Below are 18,263 nucleotides of genomic sequence, written 5' to 3'. Positions count from 1 at the left end.
TCGGTAAATAAAGGAAATATTCGTGTTGCTTCAGAAAATGTATTTTTAATCGCATTTCTATCCTATCTATCCGTTATTGTAAATTACGCCTTCCTGCCGACATTGCACGACGAGGTTGCTGACTTAGCGCTTCCTCCCTGTATTGCAGGTGGTTTTCTCCAGCGGGGGCCTCTGCACACGCGCGCGTGCACGCGCGCACACGTGGGCATAAAGGTTATTTTCGGTTCGATTACATTTAGGCAGTCCTCTGAATTATGCAGCTGCACAGGATGGAAATTGAATCATAGGATGAGAAGTGATGATGGCTAATACAAATTTTAGTCATAGTAATACAGCCCTTAAAAATTTTTTTTTACTGTAATGATAAAATAGCCATCACCAAAGAATCTTTTAAACAGCTGAAATTATTATAAATCTAAAACAGTAAAGTTTAATAGAAGACTAAACAAAAATCTGCAAGGATTTGCCACAACTATGCACAGGTTGTCCAAGAAAAGCCACCGCAGCGAAGGGGTTGACCAAGTTCAAATGCAAATGATCGCAGATTATTCCAAACTTTATTCTTCACATCTTCATCCTGCTAATCATCTGTGGAATAAAGAAATAAATTAAATGATAATTTAAACCAAGTTCAAAGACACACAATACAACATTCCAGAAGTATGCTGTCATTTAGACTCAATAGCTTTATTTCACCTAACCTGTGAACATTTACGGAACACACACTACGATAATGTGAAAACCTCCAAGGCACCACAGTAAAGAACCCAGAACACACCACCAGATACCATATATTACCTTCTGTTTCCTTTAAAGGTTTCCAAAAAGTGGTTCTTTTTTAATAGATACACATTCCTGTAAAAAAAAAAAAAATGTATTGATCAATTATTAAGATATATTAAAGGCATTACTCTAATTTCTTCAATTCATTTATGGAAAAACATTTTGTCAAAATTCACAGCAAGATTTGATACAATCAATCAACAACCAAATTCAAAATTAATTTCTGATTTCATCTAACATCTAACAGCAGAACCCAAGGTTGAGAATATTGAATTCTGCTCATCAATGTCCCTTTCCAAAGTGGCATAAAGAACATAAGATGTATTATTTTACAGCTGTATTACTGAAGAATTTCTGAAAGGATTTTTGATAGGTAGCTGATAACATCCACACATGTTCTGCTACTGATGCTTCTGTTCATGTGTGGTGGACAACATTTTAGTTCCACATCAATAATAATTCATTAATGTTGATGCAGGTCCTCCTACAATATATTATCTATATAATCTTGTTATAAACATACTTAAAGCCACTTTTAGAGAACATACTGGCCAACCTTATGCAAATGTGAAACTGGAGGAATGCCTGTAGCTGTTTACCTTGCAAGCGCTAGCCGTCAGCCTGGGAGACTTTGCTGTCTTACTACTGGTTGCCCACAGAGAATTTTTCTGGCCTTTAGGTGCCAACTGGGGAGACTTCCCCTTTCTGCCTGCTCGTCCCACTGCAGTATGAGTGTTCTTTGTAGGCACATTTTCCTGACCCCTGTTCTGAGCGTTTGACGTCTTGGTGCCTTTACAAGGAGATTTGCGGGTGGAGCTTCGCAGTTTGTTCAATCCTTTCCTTAGGTAGCTGCTGTTCTTAGGGGTGTTATCAATAGTAAACATCGTAGATTGCCTCCTCTCAGCCTAAAAGATGATATAAATAATGCATAACAACAAAAACTTGGGCAGGATAAACTAAACCAACCAATAGAGTTCTGAAATGAGAGGATGATGTGATGCAGAGTGTCCCCAGAAGTGAGAGTGGTTGATTGGTGCCAATTTTATCAAACATGTTTGTATAAACAAGGTCAGTTGAAGGTGAAAGTGTAGCCCAACAGCACAGAAGGTTGGTGTGAAGGAAGACTCTGGTCATGAGGTGAATTCAGAGAACAAAGGCAGAGCAGAGGACTGAAATGGTTTGGATATGTCCAGAGAATGGACGGGTAATACATTGGTAAAAGAATGCTAATGATGGGACCGGCAGGACTAGATATATGTTGATGCAGTTAGACAGGATATGTTAGTTGATGCAGAGGATGGGGGAAGAGGACAGGCAAGGAGGATTCTTTGTGCTGAGGGGAAAGCCAAAACAAGATACATATATCATGCATCTTTAATGCAAACACTTACTAGAGGCAGGTTGGGATGGAGCAAAGCATTGGATGGTCCACTGAGCACATTCTTGTTTTTAGGTGTGAGTGGATGGGGGAAGCAGCCCGCCTTCCCCTTCTTCTGTTAAAAACAGAGGAAAATCACTAGGAGACACTTCTATTTTACGTCACAGATGCTTTCCTTGTTTGTGATGGCGATGTGATGGTATAAGTTCAATAAATAAGCCATTCTGCTGCTTTGGAACTAGTTGTAGAAAGATGGACGGAATGCAGCTGCAGTCCTGAGGATGTTCACTGCAGCAGCAAAACTTCCTGTGTCAGTGGGCTGAGTGGGAGGTATATGTACCTCAGGTGACCTTTGAAGAAAAGGTGCCAACGATGAAGACCTCTTTGTGTCTTTTGGGCTTCTCAGCTGAGTTTTTGGGGCTCCTGGCATCAACGACAGACGATGAGAACGAGTATTGGCAGAGTTTGCCATCAGGGGAGAAAGAGGATGGGAAGAGAGCGAGTGTTGCAGTTGGCTGGGCATCATGGATGCGCGGCGAATTGTGTCAGCTGGATCACCGGTACGAAGTTCTTCATCTGTGAAAACGAATGCGTGGCAACTGCCCGTCTAGAAACAGGACAAAGGTTAAAAAATAAAATAAAATAAAACTTTAGTATTAATTTGCGAGCTCAATGCCTTTGTTTATTCAAGTGACTAGAGCTGGGCAGTATACTGGTTTCCTGACTCATACCAGTATATTTTTGAAAGTGGTATGAAGCTGCAACAAAACCACCATACCGGTCAGACTGTTAAGTGTTTTATCATTATTATTACTTCTATTATGTCACCCACACCGCTGTTTTTGGATCAGGTGCTCAGGGCCTCAGGACTGCACCCCATGTGTTCATGCGCACTTCCTGATCATAGTACAACAAAGCTTCAAAACTATTGTTACGTCGGGAGAAGATAACAATTATGACGGGCTCCATCTGTGCTGAAAATTTCCGTCTTATTGTTGAACTAAATTAGTGGATTCGTATTAACATTATATTGCTGCTATAGAATAATTAACATTTTTCTTGCAGTATGTGCAGATGAAACCATAGGCTGTGCTATCAAGGGCTAACAAAGCAACAGCCCGGTAAAATCTGTGCCAACAGCTTGATGAGCCGGTTCCCAAAGCCCCATAGCTCGATCATTTGGCTGTATTTTAGATACAGAATTATAGAAAAGGAGTGGCAGGACACAATATGAAAGACACAAAATAAAGACTTGAATTTGTCAGGTTAAATTTTCCCTACTAGGAATGTTGATTAGGAACAGCACAGAAGTTTCCCCATTTAAATCTGATGGCATGTTAAGCTGCAGTTCTGCGTTTTTAAACCGGTTCACATCGAATGTTTACATTTCAAGAGCTGGTTAATTACAAGTTCGTGCAAATATTACCCAGTTCTATACCATATAACCCTAACCTAATGATATGGCACATGGATTTAACCCATACCGCCCAGCCTTACAAGTGACCCTTTCTCCTCACATCAAACTCTACAGGGTAGCTGCTTTTTAGATGAGGAAGACAGGCTTTGTTCCTGGCCTGCAGCTCAGCAATCCTCATCCAGTCTTCAGGTGCACCATCGGGCTCATTCTCTGCTCCAACACAGAATGTCCCAGTAGCTGAAAGACATAAATGTAATAAATGTGTTAACCTTAAGTTCCTGTGATTCAACAGATACCCAAGGTTTAGTTTTAGAAAATCAATAGATAGGTAGTCCAAACGTCACACATTCAGAGAAGCTAAAGCAGATCAGTCCCCAATCAGAGAACAGCATTACTTGCAGGCCCCATTTGAAAATGTACGTTAGCCATGCATCTGAAATTCCTTGCTGGTTTTTAGACATTTTTGTTTGAGGATTTGACTCCATTTTGATTATATCTACCAATAGTCCAACCTCTAAAAAAGCTCTAAAAGTTGAATATAAGGGAGGTTGCTGCAGCTACTTCATATGGGCTTTAAAGTAAATAAAAACAGAAGTATTTTGTGGAGAAATAATCTGGATTTACTGGCCCAAGAACAAGGTTGGGCAAAACATCAGATTTAGAAACGCATTGCTGGAAATGTCAGCTGCTTTTCTTGCCACTTAGTGGAATTTACTTACACTTTGAATAAACTGCACTCCGCCTGTAACCTGGAAGACCAATTAGCCGATCACTAGTGGGGGTCTCTGGAGTATTCTGGAGGAGAAAAGGACGAGTCAAACATTTTGCGATGTTTGAATGTGATTTACTTATTGACATGGAGCAACTCAATTGCCTCCTGATCTTAGTTGTCAACTCTAAATTGGTTTTAGATTAAAGAAATAACATTTACAAAATATTTTCAAGAAGTAATACTGAGTGTATGGGTATACAGGGAATGCACTGGCATATGTTGTCTCTCACCTTGGTCATGGTGATGCTAATCACCTGTGTGGTTCTGCGCCGCTTGACTAATGAAGCTGGACTTTCCCTTCCTGAAACAAATTCCCTTTTGTTTTCTTTAGCGCTTCTGTAACAAAAAGGGAAGGACAATCTTAATTTGCATAATGTCATTTCTGATGAGGATGCGTTCCTAAACTCTGACACTTCTCGAAGTACTTTTCATATACATAAAAATGGCAAGAATAGAACCGTAAACCTCAGAATGAGGCTGAAAACCTCAGTGCATCCAGGACTGGTAGGCCGGACTAGAGGACTACAGTGTTGTCAGAATGTCCAAATGGTTGTCTTCTTAGATCGTTGGGTCATAGTAGCAAGTTGAAAGCTTCTCACCACATTAATAATTCGAGGACCGATTATTAACTCCACTGTTTCATAGTAGGCAAGTAGGAATCTAAATACTAATGTAGCTTTAATAGAAGCTGGAAATGTTCAGGGGTGTCAGAAGATCATTTGCAGCTGAACAAATCTAATAAATACTTGGAAAAGACGGTATTAAAAAGGAAGTTCAGAAGAGTCAACTTGCGAAGAGATAAGACTTTAAGCCTACCTGTTGTTTATAGGGGTGAAGTAAAGCGTTTCTAGTGACTCGGCACCTAACGCTCTGCATTTTGCCGCCAGTCGTTCAGAACTACGGATGAGAGGTGTGCTGGACTCATCAGGTGTGGAGAAATGTCTTCAAAGAAAAAAATATTGCAGTTAATGAAATAATTATATCCTTGTGTTTTGTACTGTGTAGTCAACCTTGTCTATTAAATCATTACTTGAAGTTTTAGTATTTTCATCCGAATGTGCGTCACCTTGCATTGTTCAGAGAGTCTTCCAAAGAGCTTTGGCCCAGGCTGTCAGAGCTGATGGTCCTCTTTTCACGCAGGCTACTGTGAACACCGAGACTTGACTTGTACATTCCATCTGAGCTTAAAGACCGTTGTGAACTTTTTCCCTGGCCTACAATCTCATTCTGTGCCCGCAGTTTCTGATCAGCAGAGGCCAACTGAAAATAAGGATGACGAAAAGACCAATTACAATCAAAGATTTAAAAGGCAGGGGAAACCTAAAAACAATTGGACTACATATATACCTGCACCTCCAGACTGGCCACCAGGCTAAGGAGTTCCTTCTCATTGGTTTGAGCCTTGTCCAGATCAAGTTGAAGCACTTTGTTGTCTGTCAAGGCCGCCTGTAATTGACTCTCTTTTAGTGCCAAGGACTGTTTGATTTCAGTTACTTCTTCTTGGCTTTCTTGGAGAAGTTGCTTCTTTTTATTATAGTGACTTACTGCCTTCTCCATCTTTGGGATGAAAATAACAAAAGAAAGAGACAGTATTAATCATTTTAAATTACTGAGGATAAACAAGACCAAGTTCAAGGAGAACACAAAAAAGTTAAATATGTGTAGATATGACATGTAACAATCAGCCAAGACTTGAGATTTTATTTTGTCAGGTGTTTGTATTATAGACACTATATACATATCACATACTGCCAAGCAATACCGACCTGAGCCTTGTAGTGCTCTGCAGTCTTGGCCTGGATGAGTGTGTCCTTCTGGAGGATCAAAGCTTCCAGTTGGTTTTCAAGAGCTCTTCGTTCCTTTTCTGCCTGGCCAACTCTGACCATCAGTATCTCTTTATCCTTGTGAGTAGCAAGCTGCAGATCGCATGCAGCTTTTTTCTCTGCCTTTGCTGAGGTGAGCTGCTGCTGCAAAATGCCCAGTTGCTGGGCAGAGTCTCTCTTCATTTGAAGGAGCTCCTGCTCTTTAGCCACCAGTTTCTGAGACGCTGTTTCAACCTGCTCATTAATTTGCTGGATTTTCTGTTGAAGAATCTGGATGTGTTTGGAGTGCTCTTCCTTTAACACATGCACCACATGAGCTTGCGCTGCCAGCTCCTCCTTGAGAGCCTTTATGTTTCCATCTTTTTCCTTCATAACTATGTTGAGAGCAGAAAGTTGGCTCTGAAAAAACAGCAGGCTCTCCTCGCTTTTAAGATGGAGATGCGTTCTCTCATTCATCTCTTTTTTTTCCTCAATTTGTTCTTCTTGTGAAAGAATTTGCATCTCCACCTCATTGAGTTTCTCTTGGAGCCTTTGGACCATTTCCCTCAGTTGAGTGTTTTCTTTTTCTTTTAGAAAGAAGAGATGCTCTTTGGATTTCAAATCCTCCTCTTGACACAACACCGACTGCTTGGAACAAGGAGTTCTCAATGGTGTCATTTGTTCCGCCAGAACGCTCGTCTCCATTACAGGAGCCGTCAGACATTTGGCTTTACTTTCTTCCTGAGAAGTTTCCAGGACCCGAGCCAACAGAAGAAGTTTATCCTCCTGCTCTACTGCGCTCTTCACCGATTCATTAAGCATTTTTATTTGATCTGTGAGAGTTTGCATCTCGGCACTTGTCATTTCCGACTCCTTGCTTTGTTCAGATTGTATCATGTCAATCTCTCTCTCTTTGGTTTGAAGCTTCTCCTTCAGTAGAGTAACACCATCTTCAAGAACTGAATTGTGCTTCTTAAGTTCTTCAGTCTGCAAAATATGTTCTTGTTCTTGCATGAGGAGCACTGCTTCTTTTGCCCGAGTCCACTTCCTGTTGATTCCAAGCAAACCTTTTATACTTTTTATCCAAATGGTCAAACATTCAATCTCTTGCTGGAGCAATTCCCAATTAACAGAAGTAGAGGTTTTGAGCCAAGTGAGGTCCTTTTTGTTGGCACCAATTTCTGCCATTAACCTTTTGATTTCACCTTGAGAGGTCTCTATTTTCTTGATGTGGAATTCCATATCATGTGTGCCATGCAGATTTTGTTCAAACTCATTTTCTTTGGACTTAAAAGTGTTATCATCATCCTTCCATGGGGACAACAGGCACACAATCTGCTCATCTAATTGGAGGATATTTTGATGTAGTAAATCCAAATGAGTAGAATTTGTACTAGATAGTTGTATCATTTGCTCCTCTTTAGAGTCCTTTGTCAAACTTTTTACTTCTTCGGCAGCCGTGAGCTGTTGCTGCAAGAGCTCCTTCTGATAAAAGCGGTCGCGCTCTTGCTTGGCCATCGCATCTCCTTTGGTCTGAAACTCTTTCTGGGTGAGATCCAGAGAGTTGCCAATAGTTTGCATTTGTTTATTTAGGCTGTCAATTTCCTGCTGTACCAATTCAGAATGTGAAGCATTTGCAGTCTTCGGCAACAATATCTGCTCCTCCTCAGAAATATTTGCATCTAGCACCTCAACCTCTTGGCGAGATGATCCCATCTGCGCCTGGAGCACCTCCATGTCCCTTGAGGCCCAAAGCTTTTGTTCAAGGAACACATTTTCTTTGGTCTGCATGTTTTTCTCAGCATTCGTTAGTGAGAACCGAAGAAACTGAATCTGATTCTGTAAATCGTTGATCTCTTCGTTAAACTTTTGAGACTGCTCAAAACGTTGTTTGTGCAATGTGGTTATTTGATGCTCTCGTGCAACCAGTTGCTCCTTCATGGCCCTCATCTCATTTTCAGAGGTCGAGAGTTGTTCCTGTAGAAGCTGTATTTGATCGGCGCTTTCTTTCTCCTGCTTTCCAAGCTTGACTTTCTCATGCTGAAGTTGTTCTTCTGCTTTTCTGAGATGGTTATTTAAAATTTCCAGTTGGTCTTTTAGTACTTCAAACTCTTTCTCCAGTGACACAATGTGGCAAGAGCTGTCATTCTGGAGAATAGCAAGCTGATCATTTTTGAGATCTCTCTCTTTTTCCAACTTCTGAACATCCTTTTCACAGGCAGCAATCTGTTTCTGGAGTAGCTGCTGCTGTTGGACATTCACTCTTTGTGTTTCAATCACAAGATTGTGCTTGTTTTGAATTTCTTGTTCAGCCTGTTTGAGAGACAGTTTAAGGTTTTCTACCTGGACCATAAATAATTGGATTTGGCTCTCGAGCAATTGTTGCTCATTACATTTCTCAAGAGTCAATGAGGCAAGCATATCATCTTTGTTCTGAAGTTCCTTTTGATTTCTTTTAGAGTTTTCTTCAAGAGTGTCCATTTCTTCCCTAAGGCTGGTCATTTGTTTGTCTTTAACAATCAGGAGAGAACTCAGAGCAGAGAACTTTGCATTGAGATCTTTCATATTTTCCTCTTTCTCTGTGAGCTCCTGTTGTAACTTGTTTAACTTTTCCTCCTTTTCTTCCATTAAGCGTTTAGTCCAAATCTCCTGTTGACCCAGGAGATCCTTCTGATGGGTCAGTTGATCTTGACACTCGACAAGCTGCTGTGTTTTAGCTTGTATGCACAATTCAGCCTCATTTAAGGAGCAAACTGCTCTCTCCAGTTCATTTTTCAAATTCCTCATTTCAGTTTCAAATATTTCTCTCTGAAAACCAAAGACCAACAGATAAGTTGAACTAATAATAAACAAACACTCATAAAGATAATGATACTTAAACCCTGCTGGACTTTACCTCCATTATGGGCCCCATATTCTCTCCCACTTCTTCCTTAGAGATAGAGTTTAGTTCATCTTCCAAACTGGAGATCTTTCCCTGGAGGATCTCTATTTCTTCAGCCAGTAACTCCTATTAAATCAGAGTAACTTATTTGCCAGAAGGATCAACTACTTAATAAAGTCATTTAAAATGTGAATGAATTTCACTTGGCAAATATTTTGATGAACTCTGCATTAAATTTTTGGCTTTTAATTTTTTTCCCCACTTTTGACCATTACCATAATGTATCTGACAAAATGGGTTTTTTTCCCCTGCAAATGCAAATATAGAAGATTAAGTGTTTTCGTGTCATCTTTTTTTTTTATAGATTTCATTATATTAAATTAACTACAATTAACTATGTGTCCAATTGCTTCCAACTGGGTGCAATCACAACACTTTAAGGATTCAACTAATCCAAATGAAATTGTGATGACATGTGCACAAATATTCTATTTTCATATACCTTTTGAGTAGTGACTTGGTTGAGGTTGCATTCCAGGCGACTCGTTTTGTCTTTCCACTCCTTCTCAGCAGATGCTTGGTTTCCTGTGAGGCTGCGAACCTCTGCCTCAAAAATGGCCAACTGTAAGCGTACCGTCCTCACCTGCACAAATGTACAAAGCCTTCAATTTTAAAGTGAATGTTAATGTAAAACATGAGAGAAAGTAATGCAAGCATCATTACCTGGGAACTCAGGATACTGTTCTCTTCAGTTAGCTCATCCATTTTGTGTTCCAGAAGTGAGGAGGTGCTCTTGGCCTCCTTATTCTCCTTTAATATTTCATGAAGACGCATTTGTAACCTACACATTGGCAAATGGGACACATGACACAAATCAGTCCAATGAATTATTGGCTGAGAATGAAAGCATTTTGGTAAAAAAAATAATTTCATACTTCTTAAGCATCAGATCATATAAGACAATATAGTACCTGAGAATGGCTTTAATTTATTTACTAAGCCTATTTCTTCCAATATTATAGGTAGAGCAATATCATCCTGCTTTAAACAAAAGACATGGGGACACCTGGGGACAAAACCCTCAGGCTTAAAACTACAGCTACAGCTTAGCCTCTTACTCCCACGCAACAGTAGTTTCAACTCACAAGATCTCATTGTGCATTCCTAAATATTCCATATGATTTACAACTAATAAGCTTGGACCCTTTTAAAACACAACAGTAAAATAAAAACGGTTTAGGAAACTTACACTTTGTTCTTGTTCTCAAGATCTGTAATTTGTTCTCTGATCGCTTGCTCTCCATTAATTTGCTCTTTTTTTAGCTTATCTAGACAGTGCTGCAGTTGGTTGATATGAGTCTCTAAGAAAAAGCATAAACCAATGTGGTCAAATTAGGTGAACAAAAGAACCTTTGTTAAAACAGAAACCTTTGTTATGCAGGGCACCTCTTGCTGGTAACAGTGATCACAGTAAAACTAGAAATCAATGCTAAATGCAATAAATACAGAAATGTGGCACATAAAAATATATGTATACATGTTAGATTTAAAACACTAGTGCCAAAGGTGTAAGATCTGTTACCTTTCTGTGCAATGACACTGAGCTTACTGGAAAGCTCTCTCTCCAACCCATCTCTGTAGTCTCTTTCGTTCATCATCTGTCGTTGCAGTTTCCTCACCTGAAATTTTGGTGTGTTCATAATATCCTGTAGAGGTGAACTGCTGGGAGGGCATGTATATAAATTCAAATAAAGTGTTATATAGATACATAGAGGGGGAGATGCGCGCGCGCACACACGTTATAATATATACATATTATAAGCATATATACATAAATATAGAATAAAATTACACAATTATTGTTGAGTAGGTTTGGATGAATTATAGAGTCTGATCTCTCTCACACACACACACACACACACACACACACACACACCTGAATGAGGAAGAAGCAACAGGTTGCAGTTCAACAAATGAAACTTCCTTCCGTTTGCTTCGGTGCCGGAAGATTGGAGAGTTTTCCTCTGAGAATGATGATACGGTTGAAATGTTTGAACTTGAAGTGATTCCTGAATTCTCAAATACATCAGAGCCAAGGGGCAAATCTGAAATTGACAATGAGATATGGTAAGCAGAGGAAACTCTATTCTATGGAAATTTAGGATGAATTAAAGATGTATTCAAAGTGATGACTAACATTTCCTTGCCAAGTGTCCATCCAGTCCATTGGCCAGAAAAACACAACCTTCACTCTCCATCACAAAGGAGCTAGTCAGGTTTGCTATCTCCTTCTAAATAAATAAATAATATTTACATAAAATAATGCAATGTAACATAACAGACATAAAGATCTGGCACCAAATTTGAAAGCATTCTCTTACCTCCATGTCACAGTCCAACTTCTTTAAGCTGCAGCACTCACTCATTATGTCTTGATAGACAAGTAACAAAAGAACCTGTCAAGATCACAAAGGAGCAGTCGGTGGGCCCATTTGTATTTACAGACATTATGTAATGCATTTTTATTCTAATACCTTTGCAACTTCCACGGTGACATTGATGCCATCTTTTATGTTGCTCCATGACAACGGTGTGCCTTTACTTGCATTAAATCTACAGTCTCCTCATAAAGAAAAGAGAAAGATGAGTATTTCTTGAGACTATTTGTGAAATAAACTTGCTGAATGTTGGTTGGTGACATATTTCTATATACTTTCAACCTATATAAAAATATAGACTAAAGTCTGCGCCAAATACCAGGTGTTTCAATACCATTGTAGTCATTTATATATCGAATGGTCATACATCTAGATGGAGTCGACAACAGAAAACCATTTCTGAAAATTTTGGAAAAGCAAAACTTACTTTCCAGAAAATCAGCAACAAGCCTGAAGCGATCCTCCACAGAATTACTAAATGATGAGATGGGTTCTTGTTTCCTTAAAAGGACGTGAAAGTGAATAAAGACTTAAAAGCAGACCAACTTAATTTAGTTATACCCTTTAGGTTCTAAAATGAGCTACTAATACAATTCACACAACCAAATGTTATGTAGTTACCAAATGTTACATACTTACAGCATATAAACAACTTTCAATAAAACTGTTCCATCTTGAAAATCGTTGACATTAAGATCTTGGTCGCACAATTTTAAGCTGTTAACCTGCATAAATGCAGCAGTATCATTAGGTGAATCAAAAACAACAGCGATAATGGAGAAACCACCACTTACCCAGCTGAGAAGAGCCTTAACACCCAAATTGATTTTGGTCATTTTGGATTACCCTTTAGCCTAAAGAGATTTCAACCTGGAAGGTAACAACCTAAAGTGTAACCACCAAGGTCAATCTAACGAAAGTAACATGCTTCAAAACAACTACGTACGTTTATGGGATTCTTTCAATTCAACCTTCCAAGAATAAGTAGATCTGCAGTTTATCCTCTGGTATGCGAACGAAAATTCTGAACAGACGCTTTCCTTTTACGTTGAAAACACGGCCACGAACAAAAACGGCTCTCCGAGACTTACCAAAATTCAAATAGACGACGGGTTATTGAAGCAGCCAATCCGGGAAGGTGAATCAAAATGGTGGACGTGGGTTGGTTTACAATCCGGAAATATTTAGCCCATTTTTCCTGTTATTACGCAACAAAAATCACAAAACACTGCTACAATGAGTGGAATTCCAGACATTATTGGAAATATCGTAAAACAATTTAAAAAAATCACAACCAGATAGTAACATGAAAACAATATAAGCATAAAGAGAGTAACATTATACGATGTCCTAAAGCTGTGATAAATTCAAATTGGTTGCCACAGTGAGTTAATCTTTTAAAAGAAAACACACACAAAGAGGCATAGTCACATGGTTTGAGCTCCAGCACTAGCACTAGCATTGGAACTGGCACTAGCACTGGCACTACCACAATTACTGGAACCGTCACTGGCATGAGCACTAGCACTCAAAATGATAGCACTGGCACAAACAGTGGCATTAGCACTAGCACTACCACAGGCACTAGCACTAGTCTTGAAAGTGGCACTAGTACTGGCACAAACACTGGCACTGGCATTAGTGATGGTACCATGAGTGATCTTTTTTTGTCAATACCTGTCAGAACTCTAGCTGCAGCATTTTGGACTAGCTGGAGGCTTCTTAAAGAGTTGTTTGGACACCCACATAATAATGAATGACAATAGTCCAGCCTGGAAGCAACAAATGCATGGACTAACTTTTCAGCATCATGCCGCATCAGTACTTTACTGATCTTTTCAATATTACTCAAGTGAAAAAAGGCACTTATAGAGACTGTTTTAATGTATGAGTTAAATGACAGCTCTTTGTCAAAAGTTACTCTAAGATTCCTCACAGAGAGATTAGATTCTAAGGAAATATCATCTAGAGTGGTAATGTGATCTAATCTATCCATGAGAGGTTCGGGACCAAACACCATGAACACAGTTTTTCCTGAGTTAAGGAGAAGGAAATTTGAAGACATCCAAGACTTTATGTCTTTAAGACAGGCCTGAAGCTTCACTTACTGCTCCGTTTCCTCTGGTTTCATGGATAAATATAGCAGAGTGTCATCAGCATAACAATAAAAATGTACTGTATTCCATGCTGCTGAAAAATGTTTCCTCAGGGAAGCATGTACAAGGTGAAAAGGATTGGTTCAAGTACAGAACCTTGTGGAACTCCATGGCTAACCCTAATGTATGAAGAGAGAACTCCATGGACATGGGAAAACTGGTATCTATCTGATGAATATGATCTAAACCAGTCTCTTGCTGTCCCTTTAATCCCAATGACATCTTCCAGTCTTTGTAACAGGATGCTGTGATCAACTTTATCAAAAGCAGCACTGAGATCCAGCAGAACCAGCATATAAACCAGTGATCTAAAGCTATAAGAAGATGATTAGTAACTTTAATAACTGCTGTTTCTGTGCAGAGGTGAGCTCTAAAGCCTGACTGAAACATCTCAAACAGGCTGTTCTTTGTGCTCAAGTATTTGAGTCACCACCTTCTCAAGAATTTTAGATTTGCTAGCACATCAGGATCCAGTGATGTTTTTTTAAGAAACAGTTTAATCACTGCCACCTTGTAGGACTGGGGTACATAGCCTGTCACTAAAGAACAACTGATGTGGTCAAGAATAGAGCTGCCTGTCATTGGTAAAACTTCCTTCAACAAGTGTGTTGGGATGGGATCTAAAAGACACATGGTGTACTTGGATTTCTGAATTAGTGAAGACACCTCAGAAAAATATTAGGGGTGAAGGAGTTTAAGGAATCGTTGGAGATCCCATATGTTTCCCACAGTCAGCACATCTGGTGATGGTCTAGTAGCTGTTGGAATGGTCTGATTAGCTTTTTCTCTGATAGCTAGAACTTTATCAGTGAAGTCCTGGTCCCTGGTGCCTGGTCCCAGTGCCGAAGAAGACCCATCCTGTGGCACCGAGTGACTACAGGCCAATAGCACTGACCTCCCACATTATGAAGGTCATGGAGCGGCTGGTGCTGTCACACCTCAGACCTCTGGTGAGCCCCTTTCAAGACCCTCTGCAGTTTGCCTATCAGCCCAAGGTGGGGGTTGATGACGCAGTGATATACTTGCTACAGAGGGCTTACTCCTCCTTGGACAGACTAAACACCACAGTGCGGGTCATGTTCTTTGACTTCTCTTCTGCCTTCAACACCATCCAGCCAAGACTGCTGAGGGCTAAGTTGGAGAACATGCAGATGGATGCTCCCTTGTTTCTTGGATCGAGGACTACCTGACAGGTCGACCACAGTTTGTGAGACTGCGGAGCTGTGTGTGCGACCCCCTGATGAGCAACACAGGGGCTCCCCAAGGAACTGTGCTCTCCCCCTTTCTGTTCACCACCTACACAGCCGACTTCCAGTACCACTCTGAGACATGTCATCTCCAGAAGTACTCGGATGACACGGTCATAGTCGGATGTGTGGAGAGTGGACAGGAGGATGAATACAGGGACCATGTGGAGAGTTTTGTCAGGTGGAGCAGGGAGAACCTTCTGCAGCTCAACGTGACCAAGACGAAGGAGATGGTGGTGGACTTCAGTAAAAGCAAGTCCCCTCCCTCCCCAGTCTGCATTAGTGGGAAAGATGTGGAAATAGTCTCATCTTACAGGTTCCTGGGTGTTCAGCTGGACAATAAACTGGAGTGGTCCACAAACACCGATGCTGTCTACAAGAAGGCCATGAGCAGACTCTATTTCCTCAGGAGACTCAGGTCCTTCAGTGTTTGCAGCAGGATGCTCCACATGTTCTACCAGTGTGTCATGGCTAGCACCATCTTCTTTGCTGTAGTGTGCTGGGGAGCAGGCATTAAAGCAAAGGATGCCAACAGACTTAACAAACTCATTAAAAAGGCAGGGTCTGTTGTTGGCTGTAAACTTGCAAACTTGGACGAGGTGGTGAGGGACAGGATGGTGCTGAAATTGCGGACAATCATGGACAGTCCCTCCGCCCCCCCCCCCCCCCCCCCCCCCCATAACACCGTGGACAAACTGAGAAGCAGCTTCAGCAACAGACTCCTGCAGCCTCACTGCTCTAAGGAACGGTACAGGAAGTCATTCCTGCCGTCTGCCATCAGACTCCATAATTCATCCAAACCTACTCAACAATAATTGTGTAATGTTTATGTTGTAATTGTATTTCTATTTTATTCTATATTTATGTATATATGCTTATAATGCTTATAATATGTATATATTATAATATGTATATATGTGTGTGTGTGTGTGTGCGTGCGTGTGTGTGTGTGTGTATATATATATGCTTATAATATATGCTGTATATATGCTTATAACGTTCTAATCTTATTTGTATTTATTTATTCTGTTTCTATACTTTGTAAATACAAAACCTAGTCTACAGTTATATTAATCCACGTTAGGCTGCTACTACAATTCAATTTCCCTATGGGGATGAATAAAGTACATCTTGAATCTTGAATCTTAACCACTAAGGGAATAAGGTATATGTGGATCTAAAATAGTGTGACTCTTGGTTAATTTGGCCACAGTGCTGAAATGAACTCTGGTGTTATTCTGGTTTTTGCCACTTAAAAAAGAAAAAGAAGCTGTTCTAGCCTTATGGAGAGCCTTTTTTATTAACTACCAGACAAGTCTTTAGCAGCTAAATGGTAGGTATCTATTTTACAAGAAAACCATTTTCTTTCTCGTCTTCGTGCTTTCTGCTTAAGGGTCCTAATGTGTGAATTACACCAGGGGGCACACTTCCTCTGATTTACTATTTTCTTTTTCGAGGGGGCAACAGTATCAAGCGTGATTTTCAGTGAGGCTGCTGTACCTTCAGTAACAGAGGTGACCTCGGCAAGGCAAATATTATAATGATTGATTCCTGGAGAAACACATAGTGGTCCTGGGATTAGCACAGGGATCGCTTCCTTAAACTTAGCTAAAGCATTATCTGAAAGACATCTGCTATGGTAAGATTGTGTTCTGAATATAGAAGAATCCTTAGTCATAAATGTAAAAGTGATCAAAGAATGATCTGACAGGCTGACAGGCTGTCATTAATCATCCCATTAATGACATAGTCCAAGATGGGGCTTTCCTTGAATGCAGACAACAGTTCCAATCACTCTCATTTATGAACTACCTTTACTGTTTGTTGTTCACAGATCTGAGATATTTAGTGTTTTTTGACCTGGACCTGGTCTTAATTCTATTCATGTTGACTTTTATTGGAAATGAAATTCACAACAGTGCTCAAGTTTAACGGGAAAGGATTCCAGAGGGAGTAGCAGGGGCTGATGTGGAATGCAAAAATATAACCAGTTGGTTAATGTTATTAGATTGGGAGCTGTCTGGGACTGAAATCTTCTGTAAGGAAAATACAATTATTTGAAATGTTTACACTACGTGTGAGTGATTCTAAGTGAGAAAGAGTACTTGAGTAGATTGCCATTTATTAATCTTTCATTCAGGACAATTCTACCAGTTGGCCAACAATGCCAATGCGTACCATCTTTGTTGTGAATCTTCATCTATGACACGAATACTGATATAACTGATGCCAACCCTTTATTTAATTGTCTCCAGGCCAGGTGCTCATCTCCGCCCTCGACTTTGTAGTGTGAGACTCAGCCTCAGAGTGTGGCCCAGTGGTAGGTAACCAGTTAAGGACTCAGCACACAGCCCAAGAAGAAGTCGCTGCTGAGGCGAGGAGATGTGGGGTCCAAACGTGACCCTTTGGGAGTGGTCAGAAAGATGTTCTCTGATCCAGAGACAGGTGGAGTGAGATAGGCCCAGGTCAGGCAGTCTTGTCACCAGTCTGACGGGAATGATGGCACTGAATGCCAAGCTGCTCCAGAGCAGATTGGACAGCTGTTGACATGCCGTCCTCCGTAGATCTGTTGGCTGTTTAAGCGGGTGGGGGTCAAGTCCTGCTGAGAGATTTGAAAGAATTTGTGTCCTGACCACCTTCTCAACTCACTTGGTAGTCGTACAGGTAGTTACTCACCAGTCAGAGTTGCCTTTTCCAGGATAGAAAGGTAATAGTCAGGGCCTCTGAGCATTTAAAGGTTTGGTGCCTTGCTGAACAGTACCTTAGCAGTGCTTTAAAATCTCCTAACTCCTCTCCTGCTACCAGCCCAGTTTTCAAGTATGGTTTTGAAACCAGGTCTCAAAGCCTCTAACTCCCAGGCTAGTCCATTCTAGACTAACTACTACAGTCCTAAGTGCTCCAAGATGGGTACAACATGAAGGAATTTGCTGTAAAAGTACATTGTAAAAAATGCTTCCATGTTGACAGGTTTCCACCATGTAGTGATAGTAGTGATCAGTTTTCTCTCAAAATGAGAAAAAAAACATTTTATAGACAAATCTAGCAGAAGAGTGACATGCATATTTTATGAGTTTAATCTGGAATTTATGGAATAAAGTTTTTTAAACTTCAAATATAGAAAAAAAAGTCAAGTTTATGACATTAGTAATTTGAGTGATTTACTTTAAAAGAACATAGTGAGTCTATTTGTTCAAAACTGAGAGGCAGACTTTAAGAGTTTGAATTATTCAGAAATCTGTGTACAATTGAAAAACCTTTTTATTTTACCAACTCCAACAGTCAGAACTGCTTATATTTGTTATTTATTCATATTTAAATTTTCGTTTAACTTCAAAGTAAAAGAGCAATTAGATCGAAGCACAATAATTAGCCAAGACAAAAAATCC

The 18,263-nt window shown here is 40.1% G+C and overlaps 1 protein-coding gene across 6 annotated transcripts; it reads right to left on the bottom strand.

The window, feature by feature from the left end:
* Positions 1-25: 25 nt before the first annotated feature.
* On the bottom strand, positions 26-12,623 carry numa1 (nuclear mitotic apparatus protein 1). Of its 6 annotated transcripts, none has more exons than XM_029843937.1 (25): positions 12,421-12,623; positions 12,269-12,344; positions 12,114-12,199; positions 11,902-11,975; positions 11,571-11,659; positions 11,418-11,492; positions 11,234-11,327; positions 10,973-11,141; positions 10,619-10,758; positions 10,286-10,397; positions 9,760-9,877; positions 9,539-9,679; positions 9,049-9,162; positions 6,117-8,960; positions 5,698-5,907; positions 5,417-5,610; positions 5,167-5,292; positions 4,581-4,686; positions 4,298-4,373; positions 3,679-3,815; positions 2,502-2,768; positions 2,175-2,276; positions 1,383-1,688; positions 799-855; positions 26-588 (listed from the first exon to the last, which is right to left on the bottom strand). In XM_029843937.1, the coding sequence occupies exons 2-24, from the start codon at positions 12,308-12,310 to the stop codon at positions 811-813; spliced, it is 5,667 nt and encodes a 1,888-aa protein (XP_029699797.1). In that variant the 5' UTR covers positions 12,311-12,344; positions 12,421-12,623; the 3' UTR covers positions 26-588; positions 799-810. The 6 variants fall into 6 exon arrangements, with proteins under 6 accessions (XP_029699797.1, XP_029699800.1, XP_029699799.1 ...); XM_029843940.1 differs by having other exon boundaries at positions 2,175-2,273; positions 12,421-12,622; XM_029843939.1 differs by having other exon boundaries at positions 11,571-11,656; positions 12,421-12,622.
* Positions 12,624-18,263: the final 5,640 nt, after the last annotated feature.

This window comes from Takifugu rubripes, chromosome 11 (assembly GCF_901000725.2).
Source record: "Takifugu rubripes chromosome 11, fTakRub1.2, whole genome shotgun sequence".
Classification (NCBI taxonomy): Eukaryota; Metazoa; Chordata; class Actinopteri; order Tetraodontiformes; family Tetraodontidae; genus Takifugu; species Takifugu rubripes.
The sequence above is the reverse complement of the archived record's forward strand: the minus strand, read 5'-3'. Positions and strand labels throughout refer to the sequence as shown.

Coding starts and splice junctions, on each gene's coding strand:
- numa1 (XM_029843937.1), bottom strand. CDS start 12,310: ATGACCAAAATCAATTTGGGTGTTAAGGCTCTTCTCAGCTGG. Junction 11,493..11,570: donor TCACCGTGGAAGTTGCAAAG/GTATTAGAATAA, acceptor TGATCTTGACAG/GTTCTTTTGTTACTTGTCTA. Junction 1,689..2,174: donor TCCATCCCAACCTGCCTCTA/GTAAGTGTTTGC, acceptor ATCATCTTTTAG/GCTGAGAGGAGGCAATCTAC.